This window comes from Marasmius oreades, chromosome 5 (assembly GCF_018924745.1).
Source record: "Marasmius oreades isolate 03SP1 chromosome 5, whole genome shotgun sequence".
In the NCBI taxonomy this organism is placed as follows: domain Eukaryota; kingdom Fungi; phylum Basidiomycota; class Agaricomycetes; order Agaricales; family Marasmiaceae; genus Marasmius; species Marasmius oreades.
Genome location: NC_057327.1, coordinates 1,652,201 through 1,674,350, shown reverse-complemented (window position 1 = coordinate 1,674,350; position 22,150 = coordinate 1,652,201). Strand labels below are relative to the sequence as shown.

The 22,150-nt window shown below is 48.6% G+C and overlaps 9 protein-coding genes across 9 annotated transcripts; 5 read left to right on the top strand and 4 right to left on the bottom strand.

Moving 5' to 3' along the window:
• Positions 1 to 305: 305 nt before the first annotated feature.
• On the bottom strand, positions 306 to 1,520 carry UCK1 (UMP-CMP kinase). The gene is made up of 4 exons (XM_043153388.1): positions 1,212 to 1,520; positions 1,104 to 1,160; positions 675 to 1,040; positions 306 to 619 (listed from the first exon to the last, which is right to left on the bottom strand). Exons 1-4 carry the CDS (start codon positions 1,339 to 1,341, stop codon positions 474 to 476), a joined length of 699 nt encoding a protein of 232 aa, XP_043008672.1. The 5' UTR covers positions 1,342 to 1,520; the 3' UTR covers positions 306 to 473.
• Positions 1,521 to 1,549: 29 nt separating this feature from the next.
• On the top strand, positions 1,550 to 3,040 carry E1B28_008569 (uncharacterized protein). The gene is made up of 6 exons (XM_043153387.1): positions 1,550 to 1,686; positions 1,746 to 1,858; positions 1,930 to 2,105; positions 2,164 to 2,530; positions 2,594 to 2,704; positions 2,763 to 3,040. The coding sequence occupies exons 1-6, from the start codon at positions 1,573 to 1,575 to the stop codon at positions 2,995 to 2,997; spliced, it is 1,116 nt and encodes a 371-aa protein (XP_043008671.1). The 5' UTR covers positions 1,550 to 1,572; the 3' UTR covers positions 2,998 to 3,040.
• E1B28_008568 (uncharacterized protein) lies at positions 3,041 to 6,376 on the bottom strand. Its single transcript, XM_043153386.1, has 12 exons — positions 6,084 to 6,376; positions 5,973 to 6,030; positions 5,836 to 5,900; positions 5,731 to 5,775; positions 4,904 to 5,678; positions 4,823 to 4,846; positions 4,491 to 4,769; positions 4,304 to 4,433; positions 4,153 to 4,247; positions 3,987 to 4,097; positions 3,878 to 3,937; positions 3,041 to 3,824 (listed from the first exon to the last, which is right to left on the bottom strand). Exons 1-12 carry the CDS (start codon positions 6,131 to 6,133, stop codon positions 3,141 to 3,143), a joined length of 2,376 nt encoding a protein of 791 aa, XP_043008670.1. The 5' UTR covers positions 6,134 to 6,376; the 3' UTR covers positions 3,041 to 3,140.
• A 388-nt stretch (positions 6,377 to 6,764) lies between these two features.
• E1B28_008567 (uncharacterized protein) lies at positions 6,765 to 9,703 on the top strand (the record flags this gene model as incomplete). The annotated part of the gene is made up of 9 exons (XM_043153385.1): positions 6,765 to 6,789; positions 6,840 to 6,850; positions 6,898 to 6,953; positions 7,007 to 7,109; positions 7,158 to 7,437; positions 7,490 to 7,637; positions 7,690 to 7,723; positions 7,777 to 8,242; positions 8,307 to 9,703. 9 exons carry the CDS (start codon positions 6,765 to 6,767, stop codon positions 9,701 to 9,703), a joined length of 2,520 nt encoding a protein of 839 aa, XP_043008669.1.
• Positions 9,704 to 9,836: 133 nt separating this feature from the next.
• On the top strand, positions 9,837 to 11,269 carry E1B28_008566 (uncharacterized protein; the record flags this gene model as incomplete). The annotated part of the gene is made up of 5 exons (XM_043153384.1): positions 9,837 to 9,933; positions 9,989 to 10,552; positions 10,609 to 10,959; positions 11,014 to 11,176; positions 11,230 to 11,269. The coding sequence occupies 5 exons, from the start codon at positions 9,837 to 9,839 to the stop codon at positions 11,267 to 11,269; spliced, it is 1,215 nt and encodes a 404-aa protein (XP_043008668.1).
• Positions 11,270 to 11,628: 359 nt separating this feature from the next.
• Positions 11,629 to 15,137, bottom strand: E1B28_008565 (uncharacterized protein). Its single transcript, XM_043153383.1, has 13 exons — positions 14,685 to 15,137; positions 14,285 to 14,624; positions 14,069 to 14,230; positions 13,894 to 14,014; positions 13,783 to 13,843; positions 13,425 to 13,725; positions 13,134 to 13,369; positions 12,953 to 13,082; positions 12,726 to 12,902; positions 12,530 to 12,679; positions 12,386 to 12,472; positions 12,254 to 12,328; positions 11,629 to 12,201 (listed from the first exon to the last, which is right to left on the bottom strand). Exons 1-13 carry the CDS (start codon positions 14,972 to 14,974, stop codon positions 11,848 to 11,850), a joined length of 2,484 nt encoding a protein of 827 aa, XP_043008667.1. The 5' UTR covers positions 14,975 to 15,137; the 3' UTR covers positions 11,629 to 11,847.
• A 640-nt stretch (positions 15,138 to 15,777) lies between these two features.
• E1B28_008564 (uncharacterized protein) lies at positions 15,778 to 19,002 on the top strand (the record flags this gene model as incomplete). The annotated part of the gene is made up of 14 exons (XM_043153382.1): positions 15,778 to 15,911; positions 15,961 to 16,276; positions 16,332 to 16,393; positions 16,450 to 16,701; positions 16,763 to 16,903; positions 16,964 to 17,063; positions 17,116 to 17,786; positions 17,848 to 17,984; positions 18,038 to 18,275; positions 18,330 to 18,465; positions 18,517 to 18,573; positions 18,636 to 18,710; positions 18,770 to 18,925; positions 18,979 to 19,002. The coding sequence occupies 14 exons, from the start codon at positions 15,778 to 15,780 to the stop codon at positions 19,000 to 19,002; spliced, it is 2,499 nt and encodes an 832-aa protein (XP_043008666.1).
• Positions 19,003 to 19,174: 172 nt separating this feature from the next.
• On the top strand, positions 19,175 to 21,280 carry E1B28_008563 (uncharacterized protein; the record flags this gene model as incomplete). The annotated part of the gene is made up of 3 exons (XM_043153381.1): positions 19,175 to 19,234; positions 19,285 to 19,785; positions 19,847 to 21,280. The coding sequence occupies 3 exons, from the start codon at positions 19,175 to 19,177 to the stop codon at positions 21,278 to 21,280; spliced, it is 1,995 nt and encodes a 664-aa protein (XP_043008665.1).
• On the bottom strand, positions 21,264 to 22,092 carry E1B28_008562 (uncharacterized protein). Its single transcript, XM_043153380.1, has 4 exons — positions 22,022 to 22,092; positions 21,898 to 21,970; positions 21,739 to 21,848; positions 21,264 to 21,686 (listed from the first exon to the last, which is right to left on the bottom strand). Exons 1-4 carry the CDS (start codon positions 22,043 to 22,045, stop codon positions 21,396 to 21,398), a joined length of 498 nt encoding a protein of 165 aa, XP_043008664.1. The 5' UTR covers positions 22,046 to 22,092; the 3' UTR covers positions 21,264 to 21,395.
• Between the last annotated feature and the right edge of the window lie 58 nt (positions 22,093 to 22,150).

Here is a 22,150-nt window from a genome sequence, read left to right as displayed (position 1 = left end):
TTCCACGGTGAGGATATGGGCATGGTTGGGTTGCTGCTTATACCGCCTTTTCCTTTTTATGAGTCCGGTTATAGATTAAGGAACCCCACGAGATTACTGTGGAAACGAATAGATGTCATGGGATTCAGTTGACTAGCAAGATAGGTTCGAGTATACAAAACTGATCTCAAAAGGCGGAGAAATGGTGGGATCCGTCCCAAGTGGCGCACATTGAGCCTGCATCGTGAGACGGCGGGACGAGTACCGATATATGAGCCAGATGTACGAGCGTTGTGAAAGACGGCTCGATGCCTGCCTTAACCTAACAGCTGACAGCTTGGCCAGGTGGATATCGCTGATAATTATCCCATGGGGTTGGAGTACAAGAACCGCAGAGTGCGGTTATCATATATTGCCTAGAGAAAACGCTCATTAAAACATTTCATTATCCCATACCATAGGTTCAGTTCATGTTTGGAATGCAGGCTGGGAGTCTAGTTTGACCGAGCGAGACTTTTCTGAACAGCTACTTTCGCCTTCTCGTGCACCTCCTCGATCGTAACGGAGCTATCGATCTCTGCAACTTTTCCGAGCTTCTCGTATTGCTCAATCACGGGCATGGTCTGTTCCTTGTACGTACCTAAAGCTCAACAGGTTAGGTGCTCCCTGAATCAAAATGGTGTGTGTGCACGTACGAAATCGCTTTTTGATGCTCTCAACATTATCATCCTCACGACCACTGGTTTTTCCACGTTCGAGGAGGCGTTCAAGCATAACCTCTTCGGTAGTCGTAAAGAATAACACCATGGAAGGCTTGCAAACTTCCTGCTCAAACATCTCTGCCTGGTCCATCTTTCTCGGGAAACCGTCTATGAGGAAACGCCCACGACCGTCTTCCCATCCTTCACTATTTTTTTCAGCAATAGCAGCCTTCATCGCCTTCTCGAGGAGTTTCACAGTGACTTCCATGGGTACGATGGTGCCTTCTTTAATACATGTCTGTATTAGTTGCCCGTATTCGGAGCCCTCACGATGCTGTTCGGCACGAAGGAGATCACCAGCTGGTTTGAGTTTACTCAATCATCCAGCTCACGCAAAAAAATTTTAATGTTTTCTAAACGAACCAGACAAATGACAGAAATCATGATCCTGCACGAGGCGAGCGCATTGGGTTCCTTTCCCTGTTGATCCAATTGAGCCAACCACATGTGGTAGTACAGTGTGATACATACCTGCACCAGGACCGCCCAATACAAAGATCACAGTAACCTTTTTCTCGTCAAATGCGGGGGTAGATGCCACCGTCGAACGGTTCTTGTGCAAGTGTAGGGCTTCAGCGATTTTATCGATGACGGCGGGCATAACTAGTTAGAACGAGATGGAGGAACGAGAGGGTGATCTTGTTGTCGCGGACGATGTGACGCAGGATTTGTCTTTTCCCTGTGCTTTACAAGAAAATAGAAGGAGGCAAATGATGCAGCAGAGAGGCTGAGCAGGATCCACGGATTAGGAGGTTTGTTGACACCAGGCATACATAGGGCGTGACCTCATTCGCTGGCTGAAAATTCGACGCGCCTCGTCGCGTTCAGGGTCATGGACTTCTCTCACCAACACTCGTCACAGATATACGTACTGGCTGCGTGTCGGAACGACGACTCGGATCTCATTGCTGTGGGCGGAGAGCACTCTGTGGAAGTCCTGTTAGTGGTGCGCTAACCTGAAATTCATCCTCTCCGGAGGGCTATTCCCAACTCATCTTTGACCAGGGAAAGACCTCTTGCGAGCAAATAGCTTTATTTCACATTGGGACCAGAACAACAGCTTTGGCATGGTCGTCACGCTCGATATCTCCAACGTTGAGTGATGACTGGTTTGTCGAGTGAGGTTCAGCCGTGATTCTCCTGCCGAGTCTTTTCTGTACAGATCAATACTTATTCCGCGGATTTTCAGGCTTGCAGCTGCTGGAAGTGATTTCTCTCTTGTCCAACTTACAAGATCATCCAAAAAAGATGAAAACATCTTTCATTTTGGGGGAGGCCTTAGTGGCCACCACGGAAAAATCACCGACATGTCTTTTTGCGGTGGAAATGGGGAAGACAGTGCGCGTTACGTTGCGACAGTCTCAGGTATACTCAGTGCTATACTTATTTCTTGGTGGAGCTGAACAGTGATACTCCAATATAGACGACAAAATGATGGTGGTCTGGGATCTCTATCCCACCCACTCCGTGCGCAGCCCTCGATCTTCGGTTGGCAGCGATGCCTCTTCTTCATCTCATCGGCCACAACCGACTGCTTATGTTATTGCTTTCCCTCATCCCTTGACCTCTATCGACTCGCACCCGTCCTCCAGTAAAGAATTCTTGGTTGCAGACTGCCGTGGCTCCATCTTCTTGACAGATTGGCGCTCAGACCCAGATAATGTCCATGAACTCTGGCGTCACCAAAGTTTAGTCGAATTAAGTGATCCTCACGCGCTGTCAGACTCGATGATGGGCCTTTCTGTTCATCTTTCTGCATCCGCTGCCTGGAGAAGGGATACGCCTGATATGTAAAGTTCTGTTTCAACTCATCCGGCGCTACTGAGGCTCATATCCGTTTTTTGCATGCATAGCATCGGAGCTGTTTACGGGTCTAGATTTTCGCTGTGGGATACCTCAAAGATTTACGGCGGAAAACCCTTTGTCTCGGACGTTAGCTTTTCGCAGGGTGGCCATCAATTCCGGTACGTGTGTAATTTCCCGTACTTGTCGCTTGCAAAGGCTTACCGGCGGTATTCGAAGGTGGTGCTATACCTATCCAGAGTTTTTCGCGATTTCTACTCAATCACCGCTCAAGGGTGCTGTCATACACGTTTACAACACTGGTTATGTGCATGCACAGCCAACCATGTTTGAAATCAGCTCAAGGCCTCACTTTGTTCGGGACTTTGACTTTGTAGCATCACGCGGGATCCCTCGTCTGGCAGCTGCGGTTGGGCGGTCTGTTGTTATATTCCCGATAGGTGTCGAATCATAGACCTAATACACCGAATATTCACCCTGAGCGGGAACGTTGAGAAAACGCCTACTTGTTTGGAGCGAATTCGTATCAGAATACATTTAAAGTAAAATACACATCCCATTAAATACCGCCAAGATGCAGAGGATGGAGATTTAAAGCTAATGTCCATAACCTTGCGACGGAGCTGTGTTCATGGGAGGAGGAAGAGTGTGGTGATGGCGCCCATCATGGTATGGGCGGATTTCATCGCTCATCCCGGCAGCACCCAAAGGATCAGCATGCCCCCCAAAGCCAATCTCCATCAACATGCTCTTCCAATACTCTTCATCGTGTTTCGAAGCATGCTGTGGAGCTTGCGGACTGATTGGACTGTACTCCTGAGCGGCGACGGCTGAATGGGGAGGGGGCAAAGAGCCGTTCGATCGGTTTGGAATAGTTCCATAATCGCTGTCATGGGAGATGACATGGGAAGATGGGTGGGAAGAGGGGAAATGGAAAGATGGTTCAGATGGGTGAGAATAAATAGGCGATTGCTGCATAGAGGTGGGACCGCCTGGCAAACTTTGAGCCGTGTGACAGCCGCTTACAACTAAAGCCAGATTCTCACCTTGAAGCCGGGGATCAAGCGATGAACCGACCGGATACCTCTCCAGTTTTCGGGACCGGAAAAGATCGTTCGCGATCAGATTTCGGAGGAACCGGGCGTGATAAGCTGCCGAACTGCATGCCGGTGACATAGCAGAAGCCTCCTCGAACGCGTCGGCTGTTTTAGTGATTACGGAATGGATCTGGTGCGCGGCATCCCCCGGTAATTGTGGCCCTGTGACGGGGTTCCGAAGATTCTAGTCCGTAAACGGTCAATACATGCTATTCCCTCAAAATGGAAGACGCCCACATTCAACAGGAAGACCGCCGCATACGCAGACATCATCGTCACCGTATCCTGTCCATAGCGCTGCACGGGGTCAGCACCCAACCAGAGAGAATCTTGGTTGCACACGTACCAGTATACTCATACTTTTGAAATCTTTGGAGAGAATCTTCAAGACGTCAATCGCGCTCGTGTAGCATATGGACAGTGCCTGGACGCAAGCACTTAGGTTATTACGATTCGTCTGTTAATGCAGACAATCAGGGAAGAGGCCGGATCTGAAAACGATCGAGACTGACCGCGAAGATATCTTTGACACCAAAACTGTTCGTGAATATGCGGATGTAAAGTCGGAACAAGCTCAGGAAAGAGAAGTGGAATGCCTCGCCCGCAGCTGGAGAAAGAACTTTTGTCAGTGCTCTATTCAATTCTGACATAACCAGTATTAACCTCGTCGCATATGTTGTTCCCAAGTTTCCATCCACATTGTCAGTTGACCATTGCAGTTGCGTAACACCACCTCATGGTTGATGTCGCTGTGGCCACCGAGGGAGTTACGGAAGGTTTCTGTTGTTTCGGCCTTGAGAGAGGCCCAGCTATGTGAGAGACACATCTACGCGGCGTTGACGAAACTTACAGCTATGTGGCGTAACTGAACAAATGCACACACGATGACATCCTCGGGACGAATGCCTTCCACGCCGTGTTCGTGCCAATTGGTAGCATGCCGAATAAACTCATCTTCGGGTAGCATCCAGTTGCGGCCAGTCGATGTGCTAAGACTGCGATCGTGAACAAAGAGGATGAGATAGGTGCGCTCCCGATTTCGTCGTTCTCTGAATTGGAGGTCGGTTTCGTGAGGGGGAGGATGTGCAACGTAGCGATTCAGATCGAGTTCGACTGCCATGCGACAAGCCTAGTTCCAAAAGAATTAGAAAAAACCGATAAATCAAAAACTGACAGACGCACATAGCCGATGTAAGTCCATGTACGCTAGAAAGACAGGAAGTTAGCTCCAGGAAGAAGCTGGGGGGATATCGAATAACCCACGTTATCATCCGGATCCCTCCAGTAAGTGAGACAAGCGAAAGCTTGCACAACTTCCACGCTTTTCCAAGCTTCCAAGAACGCTCTGACAGCGAGGTCGTTGGCTAATTTTTGACAATTCTTGAACAAGTCCGGCCTGAAGAACTTGCATCCGGCCATCAAGAGTACCGTAAAGAGGAAAGGTGATTTTTTGCGAACATAGGGAGCCGAGTGTAAGGAGGGGTCAAATAGATTGATGAAAGGATTAAGACGCAAGAAAATGAGATCAAAGAGCACTTTAGCTTGATCTTCGTCCATCAAACCAATCGAAACAGGATCAGGGATGTCACTGCTCCCTCGTTCGGGTACATTAGATTGAGAGAGTGGAGAGGTACTGCGAGCCGAAGAAGGTCCCGGCGCTGGTGATTCTTCGGGATTGAGAATTGTCCGAAAGAAGGAATGGCGACGGTTTTCACGTCTGATAAGTTTGGCAGGGAAGATGTTATCATCTGTGCGACCGGAATCTTCATCTTCGTCCATCTCCGCGGTTCGAGAACTAGTGCTCGATGACGGATAATCCGGAGCGTGACCATATGGAGGAAATGTGAGAGGTGGTAATTGGTTGGACGGGAAATGCGTTCCCGTGGTGGGGCAGGCGTCATCGTGACTAACATAACGATCTTGAGGCAAAATTCGCCCGTCAACAAACGAGGGAGACGTCTCGCTGGTTTGGGATTTCAATTTGGCAGTACTAAGGCCCTTTTCCAGCCGCCGAAGCATTTTTGATGCTTCAGAAAGCCTGTATGATATCAGCAACCAAAGGAAATGTCAGCGCTGACAGGACGACATACTTCGATCCAGGTTTCCGTCCTCGGCGGTGTTTTTCAAAGACACACCTGTTGATGTGAGGCGTCAATAAAGTTTGAGCTTTGTCAGGAAAGCGAAAGTTTACACACTCTACGCCCGCACGTTTGCAGCGCTGGCACTGTTTCTGTCCGTCCTCCGACCCGACACATTTCATCTGAGACACGGAAGAGAGAAACAGACGCATTAGTTGAACGGTTACATCGATAAACACCGGACGAAAAAGTACCTTAGCAGCACGGCACGTGGTACAGGCTCGCGCACCACGGACAACAGGAGGCTTGGTGCTTTGACATGAATGCATGAGACGAAAGCTTGCGGATGGAGAGAGAGGACGAACGAAAGTTTCATGTCAGTGAGTTGCTCGGATGGTGGTAGTGGTTGGTCCATTTGTGAACTTCTGACACAACCGGTTTTCAATGACGGTGATCAAAGTCGCGGCGAAGGGTATGTAGAAAGCCCGAACAACGGGAAAGAAAGCAAAGATATGTTCCAAGCTGAAAGGCAAAAAGAAATGGGGAGAGGAATGAGGACGAGGGGGAAGACTGTGGAAGTAGGAGGATGGTGGTGGTTAAGAGGCAAGGAAGAAAGGGAATGATGGCACCACCTTCCAGACTGGCAGCAGAGCCGGAAGTCTACCACTGGTTTGGCTAATTCGCCGCTCATTAAATCGGCCCAAATGCCGTCCGGCATTCATTAAGTTCCCGGAAGTCCCCGGGTAAAACACCGAAGCTCCGAACTCGGCGGTCATACCGCCCTTCAAACCGGATATGGACAGTGACGGCATAAATTGATGACTCGTTACCAAATTGGGTAATAGCTCCGAAGGGGGGTGATTTCGTCGCGCTGAATGCCTTCAGCCCTCGTCTGGCATTGGCACACATGTACAACAATGTACCCCCACGAACACAACTTTTTTTGGTTGGGAATGAACGTTTTCAGAGCTCTTACCCGATTTGGCAGTTGCCGTCACTGTGGGTGTACCTGCTGACATAATCTTCACCGTTCTTGCTTTTCAACCATGCCCAGAATAATCATCAAAGGAGGTATGTTGTCCCGTCTGATTTTTAACGTGTCTGCTGAACGTCGACTTTAGGTGTATGGAAGGTACTTTGCATATTGATTGCTGTGAATATCCGCTCAATGTCTCTCAGAACACCGAGGATGAGGTTCTCAAAGCAGCCATCGCAAAATATGGCAAGAACCAATGGTGCGTCAACCCCATATCAATTGGCGAGTACCGCCATCTCATATAGCTCAAAGGGCGCGTATATCGTCTCTTCTTGTCCGTAAAACTCCAAAACAATGCAAGGCACGGTGGTATGAATGGCTGGATCCCTCAATTAAGAAGACGGAGTGGTCAAAGGTTTCTCTTCCCTCGTATGATTATTGCTCGGTTCTCATTCCAGTCTAGACTGAAGACGAGAAACTTCTACATCTGGCCAAACTCATGCCCACACAGTGGCGAACTATTGCTCCCATTGTCGGTCGCACTGCAACTCAATGCCTCGAACGCTACCAGAAGCTCCTTGACGAGGCTGAGGCCAAAGAGAATGAAGAATTAGGCCTTGCTGGTCCAGAGGGTGATGTCGGGCCCAGTGCTGACGATGTTCGTCGATTGCGACCTGGAGAGATAGATCCCGACCCAGAAACTAAACCGGCACGTCCTGATCCAATCGACATGGATGAAGATGGTACGTCATCCGTGTCTTGTCTTCTTTCACCCTAGAGATTCACTTGCCATAGAAAAGGAAATGTTGTCCGAAGCCCGTGCTCGTCTAGCTAACACACAAGGCAAGAAAGCTAAACGGAAGGCCCGTGAGCGCCAACTTGAAGAAGCAAGACGGCTGGCTGTGTTGCAGAAGAAGCGGGAGCTTAAGGCAGCTGGTATAATGTAAGTGTGCTATATTCTACTCTTTTGTAAATGGTTGAACAATGGTTGCTAGAATGAGGCACAAGACGAAGAAAAAAGGAATGGATGTAAGAGTTTTTTTCATATCTCGGCGCTATAGGATCTAAATCCTCTCGCACAGTATAACGCCGATATACCCTTTGAAAAGAAACCTGCTCCTGGGTTTTATGACACAGCCGAGGAACAGGCGCGTGTAGCCGCGGCTCCCGTCGGTCAAACCTTACGACGGCTTGAAAATAAACGTAAACCAGAGGAAGAAGAGGCCGAGAGGAAGAAGCGGCAGCGGAAGAATGGTGCGGGTAAGGAGGCAGAGGGTTCTGGGCACCAGACGAAATTTATTGCTGCGCGGGACGCTCAAATCCAGAAGCTCAAGGAAGCAGAATCGATAGGGAAGAGAAGAAAATTGATGCTTCCCGCCGCTCAAGTGGGTGAAGCAGAGCTCGATCATATAGTGAAGATTGGTCAAGCTGGGGAAAGCGCGAAGGCGTTGGTTAGTGGAGGTAGTGACGCGAGTGGCCGGCTATTGAGCGATTACGAAGGCCTGGAAGATGCCAAAATGGCCCGAACCCCTCGCACAGTAGCTCAGCGTGAGTACTAGTTCATATTTTGGCTCCCACTTGGCTGTCACTTATAACCCATTTGGGCTCGCAGAGGATAATGTGCTTATGGAAGCCCGCAATTTGAGAAACATGACCATCGCTCAAACACCCCTGCTTGGCGAGGAAAACACTCCATTACATATCGATAGCGGTGGCGGCACCGGTTTTGATGGCGCGACTCCTCGTCACCAAGTTGCTTTTACTCCCAATCCCCTTGCAACCCCTCTAAGATCCGTAGGAGATGTTTCGGCCACACCCCACGGTGATGGCGTAGCCTCTGCCACACCTATTCGCACACCCCTCCGGGATAATCTAGCGATTAATCCAGACGGATCAACTATATCAGGAGATACACCTAGAGAGCAGTATTTACGCCAACATTCAGCGAAGCGAGCGTTACAAGCAGGCTTCCTCAACCTGCCCGAGCCCGAAAATAACTTTGAACTCTTAGTGCCTGAAGAGGAACCGGACGGCGAGGAAGATGCTCAAACATCACGAGTCGTTGAGATTGACGCCGCTGAGCGCGACGCGAGGCTGAAGCGTATTCAAGAAGAGGAGGAGAGGAAGGCGTTAGCTCGACGATCTCAAGTAGTTCGTATGGGCCTACCAAGACCCGCCAATGTCGATCCGGAAGCTCTTTTGGCGCATCTTTCGATTCAGGAAGAGGGAAATGTGACCGACGCACAAACGTTGATAAATCGTGAGCTCACCCAGCTCATGCTTCATGATTCAATCCTACACCCTATCGTCGGTACTTCGCGGCCAGGGGGTTCCAGGTCTTCGTACGAAGTGCCAGATGACGATAGTATGGACACAGCACGTTCTGCCATTCATCTTGAATTGGCCTCCCTTGTTGGTTTCCCCCAAGCCAGTCCGGAACAGGTTCGCGAAGGGCTCAAGTCTTTGGCCAAAACGGATGAAATTGACGAAAGTTTATCCTGGGCTTCGATCTGCAAGAGCCTCGTGTATAATACTCAAACCAAAACATGGGTTCAACCGTCAGAACTATCACTAGACGAACGTATTGCTGGATACGAGGTTCAACTCGAGGAGTGCCGAGAAATGATGTCCAGGGAAGCGCAGAAGTCTGGGAAAGCTGAGAAGAAGTTGGGTAAAATCTTAGGTGGCTATCAAGTTCGCGCACAAATGTTGGCAAAGAGAGTTACGGATGCTTTTGCCCAACTCGAGAAGACTCACGTCGATTACCAGAGCTTCTCTCAACTACTCACCAACGAAACAGCTGTCGGGCCTCGTAGACTTGCGGCATTGAGGGAGGAGGTGGAGGTACTGGAGCGAAGAGAGAAGTTGTTACAAGAACGATATGCAGATTTGGATTCAGAGAGGAGAGAGTCTGAAGCAAGGGTAGCGGTATTGGAAGAAAAGTTGATGGCTGAAGCTGAGGCACTGAACGAAGAACATCTTGCGCAGATGGAGAGTGTTGAAGCATAGTACTTAATTACGATACATTATACTACATTTTTTACTAGGAATTTTAAGTTCAGCCGCACGAGGCCTTGACTAAGCGGTTACACAGCCAGCTATCATCAGCGTTATACCACCACCACCACCACTACCATCCGCGATGGGTTTATTCAACCGCAAGCCACAGAGGGAAAATTCAGGGGAGGATACAAGTCCAGAGAACAAGAAGGAAAAGGGAAGTTGGAGAAGACCGGCCAGTACGTCTTCCAATCCCTCTGGCATAACACCAAAGCATTCAACAGCATTGCATAGATACCGCTTTCAAGCAACAACGTCTGAAAGCATGGCAGCCCATTCTCACTCCCAAGACTGTCCTTCCTACATTTTTCATCCTCGGTGTTATATTTGGCCCAATTGGTGGTCTCCTCATTTGGGGTTCCTCACTCGTGTCAGAGATGACTTTCGACTACACTGACTGCGAGAAGGTCGCCAACTCATCACTTTCCGCCCTTCAGTTTGTAAATCTACCCTCGAGCAAATACTCTTACCACCTTAAGTCCGAAGACTCTAAGGCTACCATCAATGCACCCCCTTGCTATGCCTTGGTCGACAACGGAAACGGGTCTGGCAACGATCTTCAATGCGTCCTCGAATTCGACATTCCAGCAGATCTCAAGCCCTCGGTGTTCATGTATTATAAGCTCACCAACTTCTTTCAGAACCACCGACGCTACGTGAAGAGTTTGAATTCAGACCAGCTGAGCGGCAAGAGAGTAACTGCTGACACGCTAAACAAGAGCGACTGTAAACCTCTGGGTGGCCAAGGTGATAAAGCGATCTATCCATGCGGGTTAATTGCGAACTCGATATTCAACGGTTCGTCTATCGCGTTCCCTTCATAATCCAGACCGCACTGAGGAGCCATTGTCAAGATACTTTCACGGCTCCCGTACTACGGAATCCGTCCGGCAGTACCGTACAAGAAGTACCTTACAATTTTACGGACAAAGGCATCGCATGGCCTGGGGAACGCAAAAAATACGTGCCGGATCCTATCGCTAGTGGCGGATATCAATCGTTAGCTGAGATTGTTCCACCACCCAATTGGTCCAAGAAATACCCCAAGGGCTATACGACGGATAATCCCCCGCCTGATCTCACCACGGATGAACATTTCCAAAACTGGATGAGAACGGCAGGTCTGCCAACATTCACCAAGCTTTATTTCCGAAACGATAACGAAACGATGGCCAAGGGCAGATACAGAATGACCATTGACTTGAGTCCGCCTCCGTTTTCTTTTCCACGTTTTTCTTGACTAACAATACCGTTCTTAGACTTTCCGGTCCTTCCCTACAAGGGCACGAAGTCTATCGTAATATCTACTGTATCTTGGGTTGGGGGTAAGAACCCTTTCCTTGGTTGGGCGTACGTTGGGGCAGCTGCTCTCTTCGTTCTTCTTGCGATTGTGGGGCTCGTCCGACATCTTGTCAAGCCAAGGTCTGCTTTCAGCTCCTTTCTGTTTGTGCAAACGAACGCTAACTTGACCAAAGGCGTCTCGGCGACATGTCGTTGCTGTCCTGGAACCGATGAAACCTAACGGAGCGGAACTTTTGCTCTAGACTATGTGTACATACAAGACTCTTAATGTAGGTGATGGAGGATCGTTAATGCCTATTTATGTTACTTGGTGCTGAGTGTGAGGACGCAAGAAGGTTCTGTTCTGTTGTGTTATGTACAGTAACGGCCGGCCGAGCGGCGGACGCCCTGATTCAAAAAGCCGCCAGGGTCGTCGGTTCGATCGGAGTCATCGGATTCTGCCACACATAGGGCGCCCGATGACTCCGATCCTACCGACCCGCCGGACTTTTACAACTTTATTTTATTTATTTAATTACCGGTGCCCAGAAAACCGTCGTCTCATGACTACCAACCTACTTGTTGAACTTGTGCCTAGGACTTGCAAACCCACATAAATTTGAACGGAGGAGCTGCAGGTTCACTCCCTCCCTCTTGTTGGAATGTTCAAGATATCTAATACTTAAAGCCTCTATGAATAAGTACAGGGAAAGCACAAAGGAGGAACATCGATGATTGCAACGCTCATATGTGGTCGGCAAATAATGATAACTGCAGAGTTAAAATGCTAATGTTTCGTGCAAGAAAACAGGTCATGAAAGACGTGTGGATGCACCTGATGTAGCCTTGGGTGTGGAGATTACAACAGGGGATCCGTGGAGGTTGAGGCGCGGTAGTCGTATTTTGAGCGAGGGAGTTGCCGGAGTTGAGGTTGTCCCGGGCGTCATCGTGAGTGTGGACACCGAGGAAAGAGAGGTGGTCGAAGGGGGTATATGGCGTTGAGAAGACTTGGCTTTCTTCTCTTTGGATTTCGCGGGACGTTCACTCTCGATTGTGTCGTCTTCTCGTTCCTTTCGTTTTCGACTCTTTTTCTCTTTGGGCTTGTCCTCGGTTGCATCCTCTGTGTCCTTTTTGCGCGAAGTCCGTGCTCGTTTGGCGGCAGGCTTCTTGAAGGAGGTAAATAACCAAGCAACCCGGGAAAATTTACAATTAGCCCACCTTTGTAGGAACGGGAGCAGGAAGACCTTCGGTCCCCCCGTTTGTGATCGATAGACTGATATCCATTTCTTCAACCTGGTTGAAAAATGTTCGGTCAGTAAACCCGTAATGCTATGTTGATTGTTAACCTACCTTGACTCGCACCCTCGACTTGCTTGTGGAGGGCGCAACTGCCAAGGGTGGTGTTGATAGTGTTTCTTCTTCCCCCAGCGTTCTGTTCTGTATCAATCTGTGAGACGACCCTCCCGTCGGATAACACTTATGTACGTAGCATACCTTATCCATATTCTTACTTCGCGACCTTAACTCTCTAGTGGGTGCTGCGACAGCTACGGAGCGCCTGCGTTTTGGAGCGGAACCTGTTGGTGTAGTTGAATCACCGAAGTCAGATTGTATACCGTTGGCGGATGCCTTGGTAGTATTTCGCTTCATGAGAGTCAGATAAGCATTATTACCACAGAAGATTAATCACCTTTTGACTGATCACCTTGGAACTTTTGCTGGTTTTCTGTGTTTGAAGTAAGGACTTGCTGACTTCGAGCGGCGTGTTCGGTACTGGCTCTTTCTTGACTGGGAATCCATTAATATTTCCACGGGTCGCCGTGGTGGTTTGAAAATTTGGATTTCCTTTCTGGAGATCAAACAGCATCTTGCAGAGAAAGTCAGATCTTAAACAGATCACTGAGGGGATTAACAAACCTGAGCCACCTCAAGGTCATGAGGACCCCGCGAGCTGGTGGATGGACCTGGAGCAGGTGCCACTTCATCTTCCTCTAGAGAACTCAGAGAAGTCAGTGGCGACGACATGCCAGAGCCATCTTCGCCATCCCTGAGAACTGTTTAGAATCATGATCCACAGATATTTGGGGTATCGGCATACCTGCCGTCCTTGGGATTTTTATTAAGTTTGTTCCAAAAATCCAGAAGAATGATGCGCTCGGGGACACGATATCGTCGACCATTGATGACCACTTCATCTACTTCCACCTTTCGCTGAGAGTTGACGACTGGGGAGAGATCGGATTCTAGAACCTCAATATTGCCATTGTTCCATTGAGAAGATTTTGTGATTTCTATGGGGGCAGCATTTTGCTTTGGAATTCGACGTTTCATGGGCTGCGAAGATTTGTTCTTTGAGAGGCACCAAAGTCTCATGGTCAAGAGAACGCACAATGATTTGTTCGGCGTGGTTTGGACACATCCATTTCTTGGAGAACGTGGGCATGCTGGATAAGGGAGGATCAAGACAATCAAGATGCCAGTGGAGATTGCAATAGTCGCAAGATATTATATCTTTCCATACATCGTACTGCATGGCTTTCGGAGTTGCTTTACGTGCACGTTTGGTTGAGGGTGCTGTCGCAGCGACACTTTCCGGGAGTGCCGAAGTCCCACACCGAAAACAAAGCACAGGATGCCCATTGCGGTCACGCAACTGGTGGGCATCCCTGTCTTCCAGCTGCCCGTGGCGACTACGAATATCCCAGTCTTTCAGCAAAATGAACACCTGATCATGGGAGGCGACGTACTTCAAGCGGGGAGGTTTGATTTCCGACTTGTCCACGTAAGCACCTCTAGGTCCTGTACCGACTATATTCCCTTACTGAGTTGTCTTTTGCGATAGAGTGACCCGGGCGTACCGTCTTTGAAAAACGTCCGAATATCCTCTGGAAGTTGAAACTCCGTTGGAATACTGTGTTGTAGAATGTGGAGGATGGGATCCAGGTAGTTTGGCGGTCGGTTAGGTTTTTCTGGCGGATACTTCACTGATGTCAGTTTGAACGATATATGCCTCTCAGGAGAGAGAGACCGTACCTTCACTATCATACAAGCGGGACAGAACCAATTACTATCGCCTTCATCTATCGATTCCATGGGAGGATCGAGACAAGATAGATGGAAGGCACGGGGGCACCCGTCACAATAGACGAGGGCACCCTGAGAGCGGCAAGAGGAACAGTGATCATTGTTGTTCAGCTTTGTTGCGACAGATATCAAAGGGATGCACTGAAGGAGAGCTTGAAAACGCACTAAATTCGGATTGGGTTCAGGAGTATTGAGGAGGGCTGCTCGGGGCTCCTCTTTGATCCTCACGATAGGCTCCACCTCCCTCGCTTTACCCTTGTCCTTTCGCCTTGGCCGGCTAGATGTTTCTGAGGCCTTGGACTCTGCAGTCGCCTGAACAGACGCAGAACGAGACAAGGGTAGAGATTCGATTATTTGTATATCAGGATCGCTGGAGGACTGTGGCAGTCGAGACCCTGTTGCATTTTCATTCAAAATTGCACTAGCTTCATTTCCACTTGAGTTCGCGACGTTTTGACTACGAGCTTCAGCTCGTTGAGCTCTGCTCACAGCTTTGAGGCTAGAACTGACAGAATGCAACAGAACCAACTCAGCTTAGAACGTGCTAGTAAAGATCGCGACGCACCTTTTCTCCACCCCAGTCGGACGTTTTCTCTGAGCGAAAGCGTCCTGCCCAATCAAAGTACCGTGCATGATTCCAGAATATGTGGTTCCAGGATCCGAAGCAGGCAAGTAGGAATACATGGTCGCTGGTTTCTTTGGGTCCCGCTTAGCAAGAGAACTCTGGACGGTCGCTATCGGAGGGGGTCCAGGCAATATTTCTGTCGCAAAGTTGACATCGCCCTCCAGATGCGGAGGCTGACAAACTGGGACTCCTGGCAAGAGATAAACTGGTAAGCTGGCCGTGGAGGACATCGTCCCGATGTCTGGCGATTTTGTGAGAGCAGCAGAGCGGAGAAAGGTTAAGAAAAACACAACAGATGAGCTCGGCTCGACAGTCAGCGCAATAAAGCACCACTCAAACCAGACAGCTGAGACTCAAACCCTTGCAGATGGTGATGGTCAATGCCTAGAGTCAAACACACACACTTCCTCACGCCCATAGCTCATGAACCGAGCTCTCCATTGTCTTCAACGACATTGATAATCTATAACAACATGAACAATAGGAAATTTCTGATTTTCGTTTCAAACCCTGCAAAAGAGAAGCAAAATCGCCTAGAACTTGCTCATACCCATGCACTACATTAATCAAGCAGGTTTAGGTGGGTTCTTTTCTTACTCCGCAACGACAACTTAAAGGCCAACCAATCCAGAACTTTATTAGAGAAACTGCACTAGCCTTGTCGAATCACTTGGACGACTCATCCGTCTCTATCTCGAAGAACCTGGGAGTGAAAATGGCCAAGGAACGAATGAAAGTATTTGCAATAGCGAAGATCGTGTATTATGTAGGCCCTAGGGCATTCAGATAATTCAAACAATAATGCTAGGCCAAAAACATAGATATTCGCGATTGATCCAGCTGCTTGACTCGAGGAATAGTATGTAACACATAGCAGGGTCCTGACACATCTATTCTCCGAGAAGACAGAAAAGGTCCAGGTCTTGTGAGCAATGCGCCGTTCTTTTAGAACCGGAAGTATCGACAGAGTCACAGTGTGTGTTGAATAAGAAGCGGCAATGTAATTGGTACTACAAGGTTGACGTCCCCTCTCATGTCAGACGCTCCCACTCTTAAAGAGACTGAAGCCTTCGTCAATTTCTTCGCGACATTTCAGCTAACAAATTCCATCTCTTCTCTTTCTGACCTCTCTGATGGAGTCGCACTCTTTGAAGTTTTATCGCTAGTGTGAGTCCGCGACTGAATACTTCTTGGTGTTGTCCTAAGTTGTCCCCAGCGATGCGGACTACTTCCGTCAGTCAACCAGGCCTTCTGCTTCATCAGATAATTGGGTCTTGCATTTCAATACCTTGAAGCGACTCTATCGCCTTATGACCCAGTATTTCGCGGACGTGCTACAGAAACCAACGAGCGGTTTAGATGTCCCAAACTTGCAGGCCATGGCCAAGAATTCAGATGCATCCGCCACGCTAACGATGTGCAGACTGACGATTGCGATAGGTGTTCAATGTGAGATGAACAAGGAGTTCATCGACAAGATTCAGGGATTAAGCGAGGTTAACCAGCACCATCTCATGAGGGCCATAGAACAGGCTAGTCCTCTGTCCGAGACCAATAAAACATGGAACTCAGTATTCATCTTTATAGGTCATGACAAGGATATCTGCAGTTGCTACGACAGACTCGCTGGGCGATGCCAGCATGACGGAGTGAGTTTCGATCCGATGGCAAGGTTCCTGTTAACTAAGGTGCAACGGCGAACTAGAGACGATCACTATTATCGTATTCAATCAGAGAAGAGTCAAATAATGTCAGAAAAAGAAAGCCTTGAAATGGCCTACCATCTGCTACTCGAAGAGCATCGGCAATTGCAAACAACTCATGAGGACCTAATTTCAGAACGAGACGATGCACTCGCACAAGCACGCCAAGCCAAACAGGATCTGGAGAGTAAAAGAAGCGATGGTAAAGCCGATGTAATGTTGAGGGCGGAAAACGATAGATTACGGACTGACATGTGAGCACACATACTTCCCTAACTTTGAACGCAAAGGTCTAATGCATTTGGAGAATGTCAGCCAAAAGAGTGAAGATAATTTAGCAATCTCCGAGTCCGAACTCGAAAAACAGACGAAGTTAGTTTCCGAACTCACAAGAGAGAACTCCGATTTGCGAGAACAGGTAGACATGGCGCAGAAGTATAAGGATCAACTAGACGAGTGAGTGATCCCTCGATCATATGCCATGTCATTTTGTGTGAGGTACCAATGGAAATCTAGGCAGCGTCACGCCGTCGAAAAGTTGTCGAAAATGGAGAATGTGATGGAGAAGTACAAGAAGAAACTGCAAGAAGGATCTGAACTTCGTCAAACTGTTAAAGTAATAGACATGGCTTTTTCCGAAGGGAAGTGTTCCTAACATTTCTATTCAGGCTCTGGAAAAGCAGAACTCCGAGCTTGTCGATAAAAACGCCTCCCTGGAAGAGGAATATCGTAAAGTCGCCGGTTTCAAGCCTCTCATGGACTCCTACAAGAATCAGATCGCTGAGCTAGAAACCAAGTACACGGGTCGTACTCAAGAGATGGAGAATCTCAGGTTTGAGCTGGAACAAACTCGTATAAAATTCAAAATAACAACGGAAGAACGGGCAAAAGATTCAGAGACTTTGGAACTTTACCAAGAACGTATTCGGGAGCTGGAATTGGCTGCGCCCAAATCTCCGAAACACACGAGGTCGCAGACAGCCACAAGTGACGTTTTCTCACGAGGCGAGTCACTTGAAGGAGCCATCGCAACGGACAAAGAGACGGAGTTAGACGATGAGGGACGACACATGGGCCTTGGCGGAGAGTTGGACGATGCTCTGTCTGGCACAACAATGACAGACCTGAAGATTCAGATCAGTAAATTAAAGCGGGAGCTTGAATCGATGAGGAAGAACGAAGCCGATGCGAGCAAGATGCTTGTAATGGAGAACTTACTGGAAGATGCCAATCGAATGAAGCAACGGTACGAGGCAGATTATCTGGCGGCACATAGAGAGAAGCTCGTCCTTCAGCGCGACTTGGACGAAATTAGGAACGGGAAATCTATGGGCGATAGGTGCATTCCTTTGACTTCCCTAATGTACGTATTCATTCAGTACTGCTAACACTGCCAGCAGCACTGCGACTGCCATTGCTCTACGCCAGCGATTGAACGAAACGGTCGAGCAATTGGAAGAGTTGAGGAAAACTCATGCCGAGCTCGAAGTTAAGTTCGAAACACAGCAAAAAGAGCTGACTATCACAAAGTCTGATTGTGAGTGTGTTCCTGCGATTGATTCACTGGCAATTGTTAATGACTCGCCTCAGTAACTCTCGTCAATAAAGACCAGTTGGATATTCTCGCGTCGCTGCGTGAGTCTGTCAACGAAGACAAGGCAGGTTTGGAGGCCGACATAGAAAGACTCCGTAAACAAAACAAGGAATTGTCGGACAAGAACAAGATGCAATTAGAGCAGGTCAACGCACTTTTGCTAGATAAAGTCAGTATGCAAAGCGAAGAGATCAGCCAGCGAGAAAAGACACTACAGCGTGAACGAGACTTTGGGTATGCTCGAGAACTCTTGTTACCTTTGTTCATCAGTAACGAGCATATGTACAGTGAACTACGTGCGGCACTGTCGGGGAAAGACATTCCTGAAGACATTAAATCGCGCCTGCTAGCTCTACACGAGGAGAATGTTTTATTGAAAGAAACCAATAAGACCGTGAACGAGAAGTTAGCCAAAGCCAAGCAGGCGAGCCCGTTTGACTGTCCAATTCTTTAACCAAGATTTATCCTACCTCAGTTCATCAGAGAGCAAGACAAATTATTCCGCGAGGAACATCGCGGATTTGCACCTGCGGTCAGTCATAACATAATTTGCGGAAGCCACTAGTAGTGCATCTCACATTTGCATTTGAGTAGGGAACACTCGGAGAGGCAGAGACAAGCCTTCGCTCTCAAATCAAGATCCTAGAAGACGAAAGAGACCGGCAGAAGGCACGTGTGTGCCTCCTTCATCTCAGGCGTGATTATAACACAAGTACTGTGTCCATTAGCTGTTAATGAAAGATCTACAGAAGCGTTACGAGCAAGAGCAGGTTGTAATGATCGCGGTTCTACACAATTTGGGTCAAGATATCGCCAGGAATCACCTAGGTGGACAGCGACCTGGTCCCACCAAGTCAGCCTGGCTTTCGGGTGTACGAAACACGGTAGGTATATACTTTACGGTCCGCTAATATACTCAGGTTGATATTTCCTCCAGAATCGTTTGCAGAGAAGCGGTTGATGCACCACGCCCATTTTTCGAACTTTCGTTGCACGTATATTATTAAATAAAATGTATATTAATTATAGTCATACCCATTACAACTTAAGTTACAAGGACAGACAATATATCAGCAAGGCCGCAACTCTTCACCGGTGCAACGCATGTAACGGTTTCTTATGTAAACACCACCATGGCTTCAACAAATGGCTCAACAGCACATCTACTTTCCCTCAAAGTTATGCGAGTGTCGGTTTGTTAGCTATCCCAATTAGTCGCCCCTTCAACTGACAGCATTCGTAGCGGCCAGCCATTGCTAGTGCATGGCAGCCCTTCTACTCGTCGTCACCCTCTTTCTCGGTGCATTCGACTCAATCAATTTTGTCCCTCCAAGGCAAAGCACCGCTTCCAGGACATCCGAAGACGTTAAGGGATCTTACACATGCTACTGAACTCTTAACATTACCCTCGTCCTTTGGGTCCATTCAACTTGGGGAGACGTTTTCCAGCTGTCTCTCGGTTAATAATGAATCCGCTGCAGATGTTGAGGCAACCACCTTAAAGGTCGAGATGCAAACCGCCACGTCGAAGCTGACATTGGCAGAGTTTGGAGGACCCAACTTCCGTTTATCTTCGGGAGATACGCTAGAAGATGTTGTCCACCACGAAATAAAGGAACTGGGGCAGCATGTATTGGGGTGCACAGTTTCTTATCGCACGCCGAACATTCAACACAGTTCTGTCATTCCAGAAGACGGAAGTGATCCTAGCATTGTGTCATTCAGAAAGTTCTACAAGTTTGTGGTGCGCAGACGAATCACCTCTTTGGTGAAAATGCACCGACTGACGTCGCATTCATGTACAGGTCACAAACCCACTATTCGTGAAGACAAAAGTCCATACACCGAGATCACCTTCTGCACTATCGCGACCTGAAGAAAGAGAGAAAATTTTTCTGGAGGTTCACATACAGAACACTGCTCCTGACCCAATCTGGTTTGAACGTTTGCGATTTGAAGCAGTTGAAGAATGGAATGTTCAGGAAACCGAGTCAGCGAATCAAGAGCATGAGAGCGGAGGGTTGTTTTCGGGATCGATCGCTTTAATGCAACCACAGGATATGCGCCAGTACATCTACACCTTGAGTCCGACTGTGACTCCTTTGGAGCCAATCATTCATGCACCTGGAACCACCCTTCCTTTAGGGCGGCTTGACCTTTCATGGCGTTCTTCTTTCGGTGAACCCGGGCGGTTGTTGACTTCCATGCTTTCTCGGAGAATACCTCTACCTCCGCAGCCGACGCAAACCCCGGCGTCAGCTCTTCCTCTCTATCTGAAGAGAGGAGCTGTGCCCTCGTCTACGCCCACACGGCCAAGGTCTCCGCAGCTACCTCAATCTCGCCCATCTTCACCCACACCGATCTCCAACCAGCGGCCCTCTTCTCCCCTCCCACTCCGAAATAGGACACAATCCATTGTCTCGACACGCACGCAATCCCCCCCACCTCCCCCGATCCCCCCTGAACAACCGCATTCGACTAATATCGAGGCCAATCTTGTGGTCCGAGATATACCTCGGGACTCGATCTGCGTGGGGGATGCCTTTTCGATTTCGTTTACACTGATATTGTCGTCCTTGCTTCCGCCTGAGCGGCGAGGGCAGAATATTAGGCTCGCACTGATTTTACAGCACACCTTTGCGCAACATGATATCAACGCAGTAACTAGCTCAAAGCCACCTCTGGAAGCTTCTACCCCGAAGGCAGCTTCACCTGGTTATTCGACTCCCTCCCCAGTCTATTCGACCTTCAACTATGCCTTGGCTTATCAAAAGTTGGCATCATCGTCATCGAGAACCCAGGTCACTTTTACCCAGAACGACGGTGAAACCACCCCTCGAACAAGCGCAGATAAAGGTACTGCACTTCCCTTCCCACACTACGACCCAGACGACCCTAAGCGCCGTCAAGTGACGGGTGGAGTCACTTTCGCAGGATCGTCTGCAATGAGTCTGCCATTTATTGAACTTACAGAAGAGAGGCCTGATCCCCATAACGGCGACCCTCCAGAGAATCCAGTCCAATCGAGGGTGTACGCAACTCACAATTTTGAGCTATCTTTCGTGCCCCTACGCAAAGGTTTCCATAACGTGGGTGGTCTCCGTTTATTGCTTACAGAGGAAACGTATGCAACCAGAGAAAAGACCAATGATCGGCTTTCAGAGCTGAAAGCTTTCGGATCATCGGAGCCGCAGATCTTGAAGGATTGGGACGTGGTGGCGGAGGTGTGGGTTTCGTGAGCGACTTTAGAAGGTTATGTACATTATGATGCGCGTTAAAATACATGAATAAACATCGGGATAGCATCTACGTGGTGGTTGGATGCACACGAGGACAACAAAAAATTCGAGAAGGTTACGACGTCTCTGTGGTAGCCTTCGCTTTCGCCTCCTCGCGTGCCTTGGCGTGCTGCAGTGCTTCTTGCTGCTTCACAGCAGCCTTCATTTGTCTTTGTCGTCTGCTTCGGCCTTTTCCACGTTTGGCACCATCGACCACAACAGGCTCATTTAAGCGTTTTTTTCGAAGGGCTACCTGCTCTGCACGTTGTTTCTCTCGTTTCTTATCCCGTTTACGGAGAGTCGTCATCGATGCCTTCAAGAGAGTCCCATATTCACGTTGGAAGTGCGGAAGCTGGCTAGATACAACCTAACGGTTCGTCAGACTCTTTGACTGATACTGCCATTAAACTGTTACGCACTCGTGTCGAGAATTTCACCTCGCCTCCACCTGTCACACGAATCAGACACGGATATTCAGATTCTTCAGATTCATCCTTTGGTTCCATGTTCACATCATCTTCATAGGTCACTGTAAATCGGTGAGCTTGTGGCGATTGCCTAGAGCGAGGTTTACTTACATCGTTTATGTGTTAGCCATATTGAGCCTTGGTTTTTCGAATCCTCAAACAATGCAGCCAGCCGTTTGAGAAACTAAGGCGATTTGTCAGAATAGTTCGGCGTAATATAACAATCCGCACGTACTGTGTCGTTGTCGACCAGCTGCATTTGCCTTAAGACAACGACGGTTGTTAGAGAAAATGGAGCTGAATTGAGGCTCTCACGATATCACGTGTTTCTATTTTCGACCCTCTAATAGTAATAAGTAACAGT

Coding starts and splice junctions, on each gene's coding strand:
- UCK1 (XM_043153388.1), bottom strand. CDS start 1,341: ATGCCCGCCGTCATCGATAAAATCGCTGAAGCCCTACACTTGCACAAG. Junction 1,161..1,211: donor ATTGGGCGGTCCTGGTGCAG/GTATGTATCACA, acceptor TTGGATCAACAG/GGAAAGGAACCCAATGCGCT. Junction 1,041..1,103: donor TGATTTCTGTCATTTGTCTG/GTTCGTTTAGAA, acceptor AACTCAAACCAG/CTGGTGATCTCCTTCGTGCC.
- E1B28_008569 (XM_043153387.1), top strand. CDS start 1,573: ATGGACTTCTCTCACCAACACTCGTCACAGATATACGTACTGGCTGCG. Junction 2,106..2,163: donor TTACGTTGCGACAGTCTCAG/GTATACTCAGTG, acceptor ACTCCAATATAG/ACGACAAAATGATGGTGGTC. Junction 2,531..2,593: donor AGAAGGGATACGCCTGATAT/GTAAAGTTCTGT, acceptor TTGCATGCATAG/CATCGGAGCTGTTTACGGGT.
- E1B28_008568 (XM_043153386.1), bottom strand. CDS start 6,133: ATGGACCAACCACTACCACCATCCGAGCAACTCACTGACATGAAACTT. Junction 6,031..6,083: donor CTCACTGACATGAAACTTTC/GTTCGTCCTCTC, acceptor TTCATGTCAAAG/CACCAAGCCTCCTGTTGTCC. Junction 5,679..5,730: donor GGACGGAAACCTGGATCGAA/GTATGTCGTCCT, acceptor GATATCATACAG/GCTTTCTGAAGCATCAAAAA.
- E1B28_008565 (XM_043153383.1), bottom strand. CDS start 14,974: ATGTCCTCCACGGCCAGCTTACCAGTTTATCTCTTGCCAGGAGTCCCA. Junction 13,726..13,782: donor ATCAAACCTCCCCGCTTGAA/GTACGTCGCCTC, acceptor GGATATTCGTAG/TCGCCACGGGCAGCTGGAAG. Junction 13,370..13,424: donor ACCACGCCGAACAAATCATT/GTGCGTTCTCTT, acceptor AAATCTTCGCAG/CCCATGAAACGTCGAATTCC.
- E1B28_008562 (XM_043153380.1), bottom strand. CDS start 22,045: ATGCAGCTGGTCGACAACGACACA. Junction 21,971..22,021: donor AGCTGGTCGACAACGACACA/GTACGTGCGGAT, acceptor AAATCGCCTTAG/TTTCTCAAACGGCTGGCTGC. Junction 21,849..21,897: donor ATGGCTAACACATAAACGAT/GTAAGTAAACCT, acceptor ACCGATTTACAG/TGACCTATGAAGATGATGTG.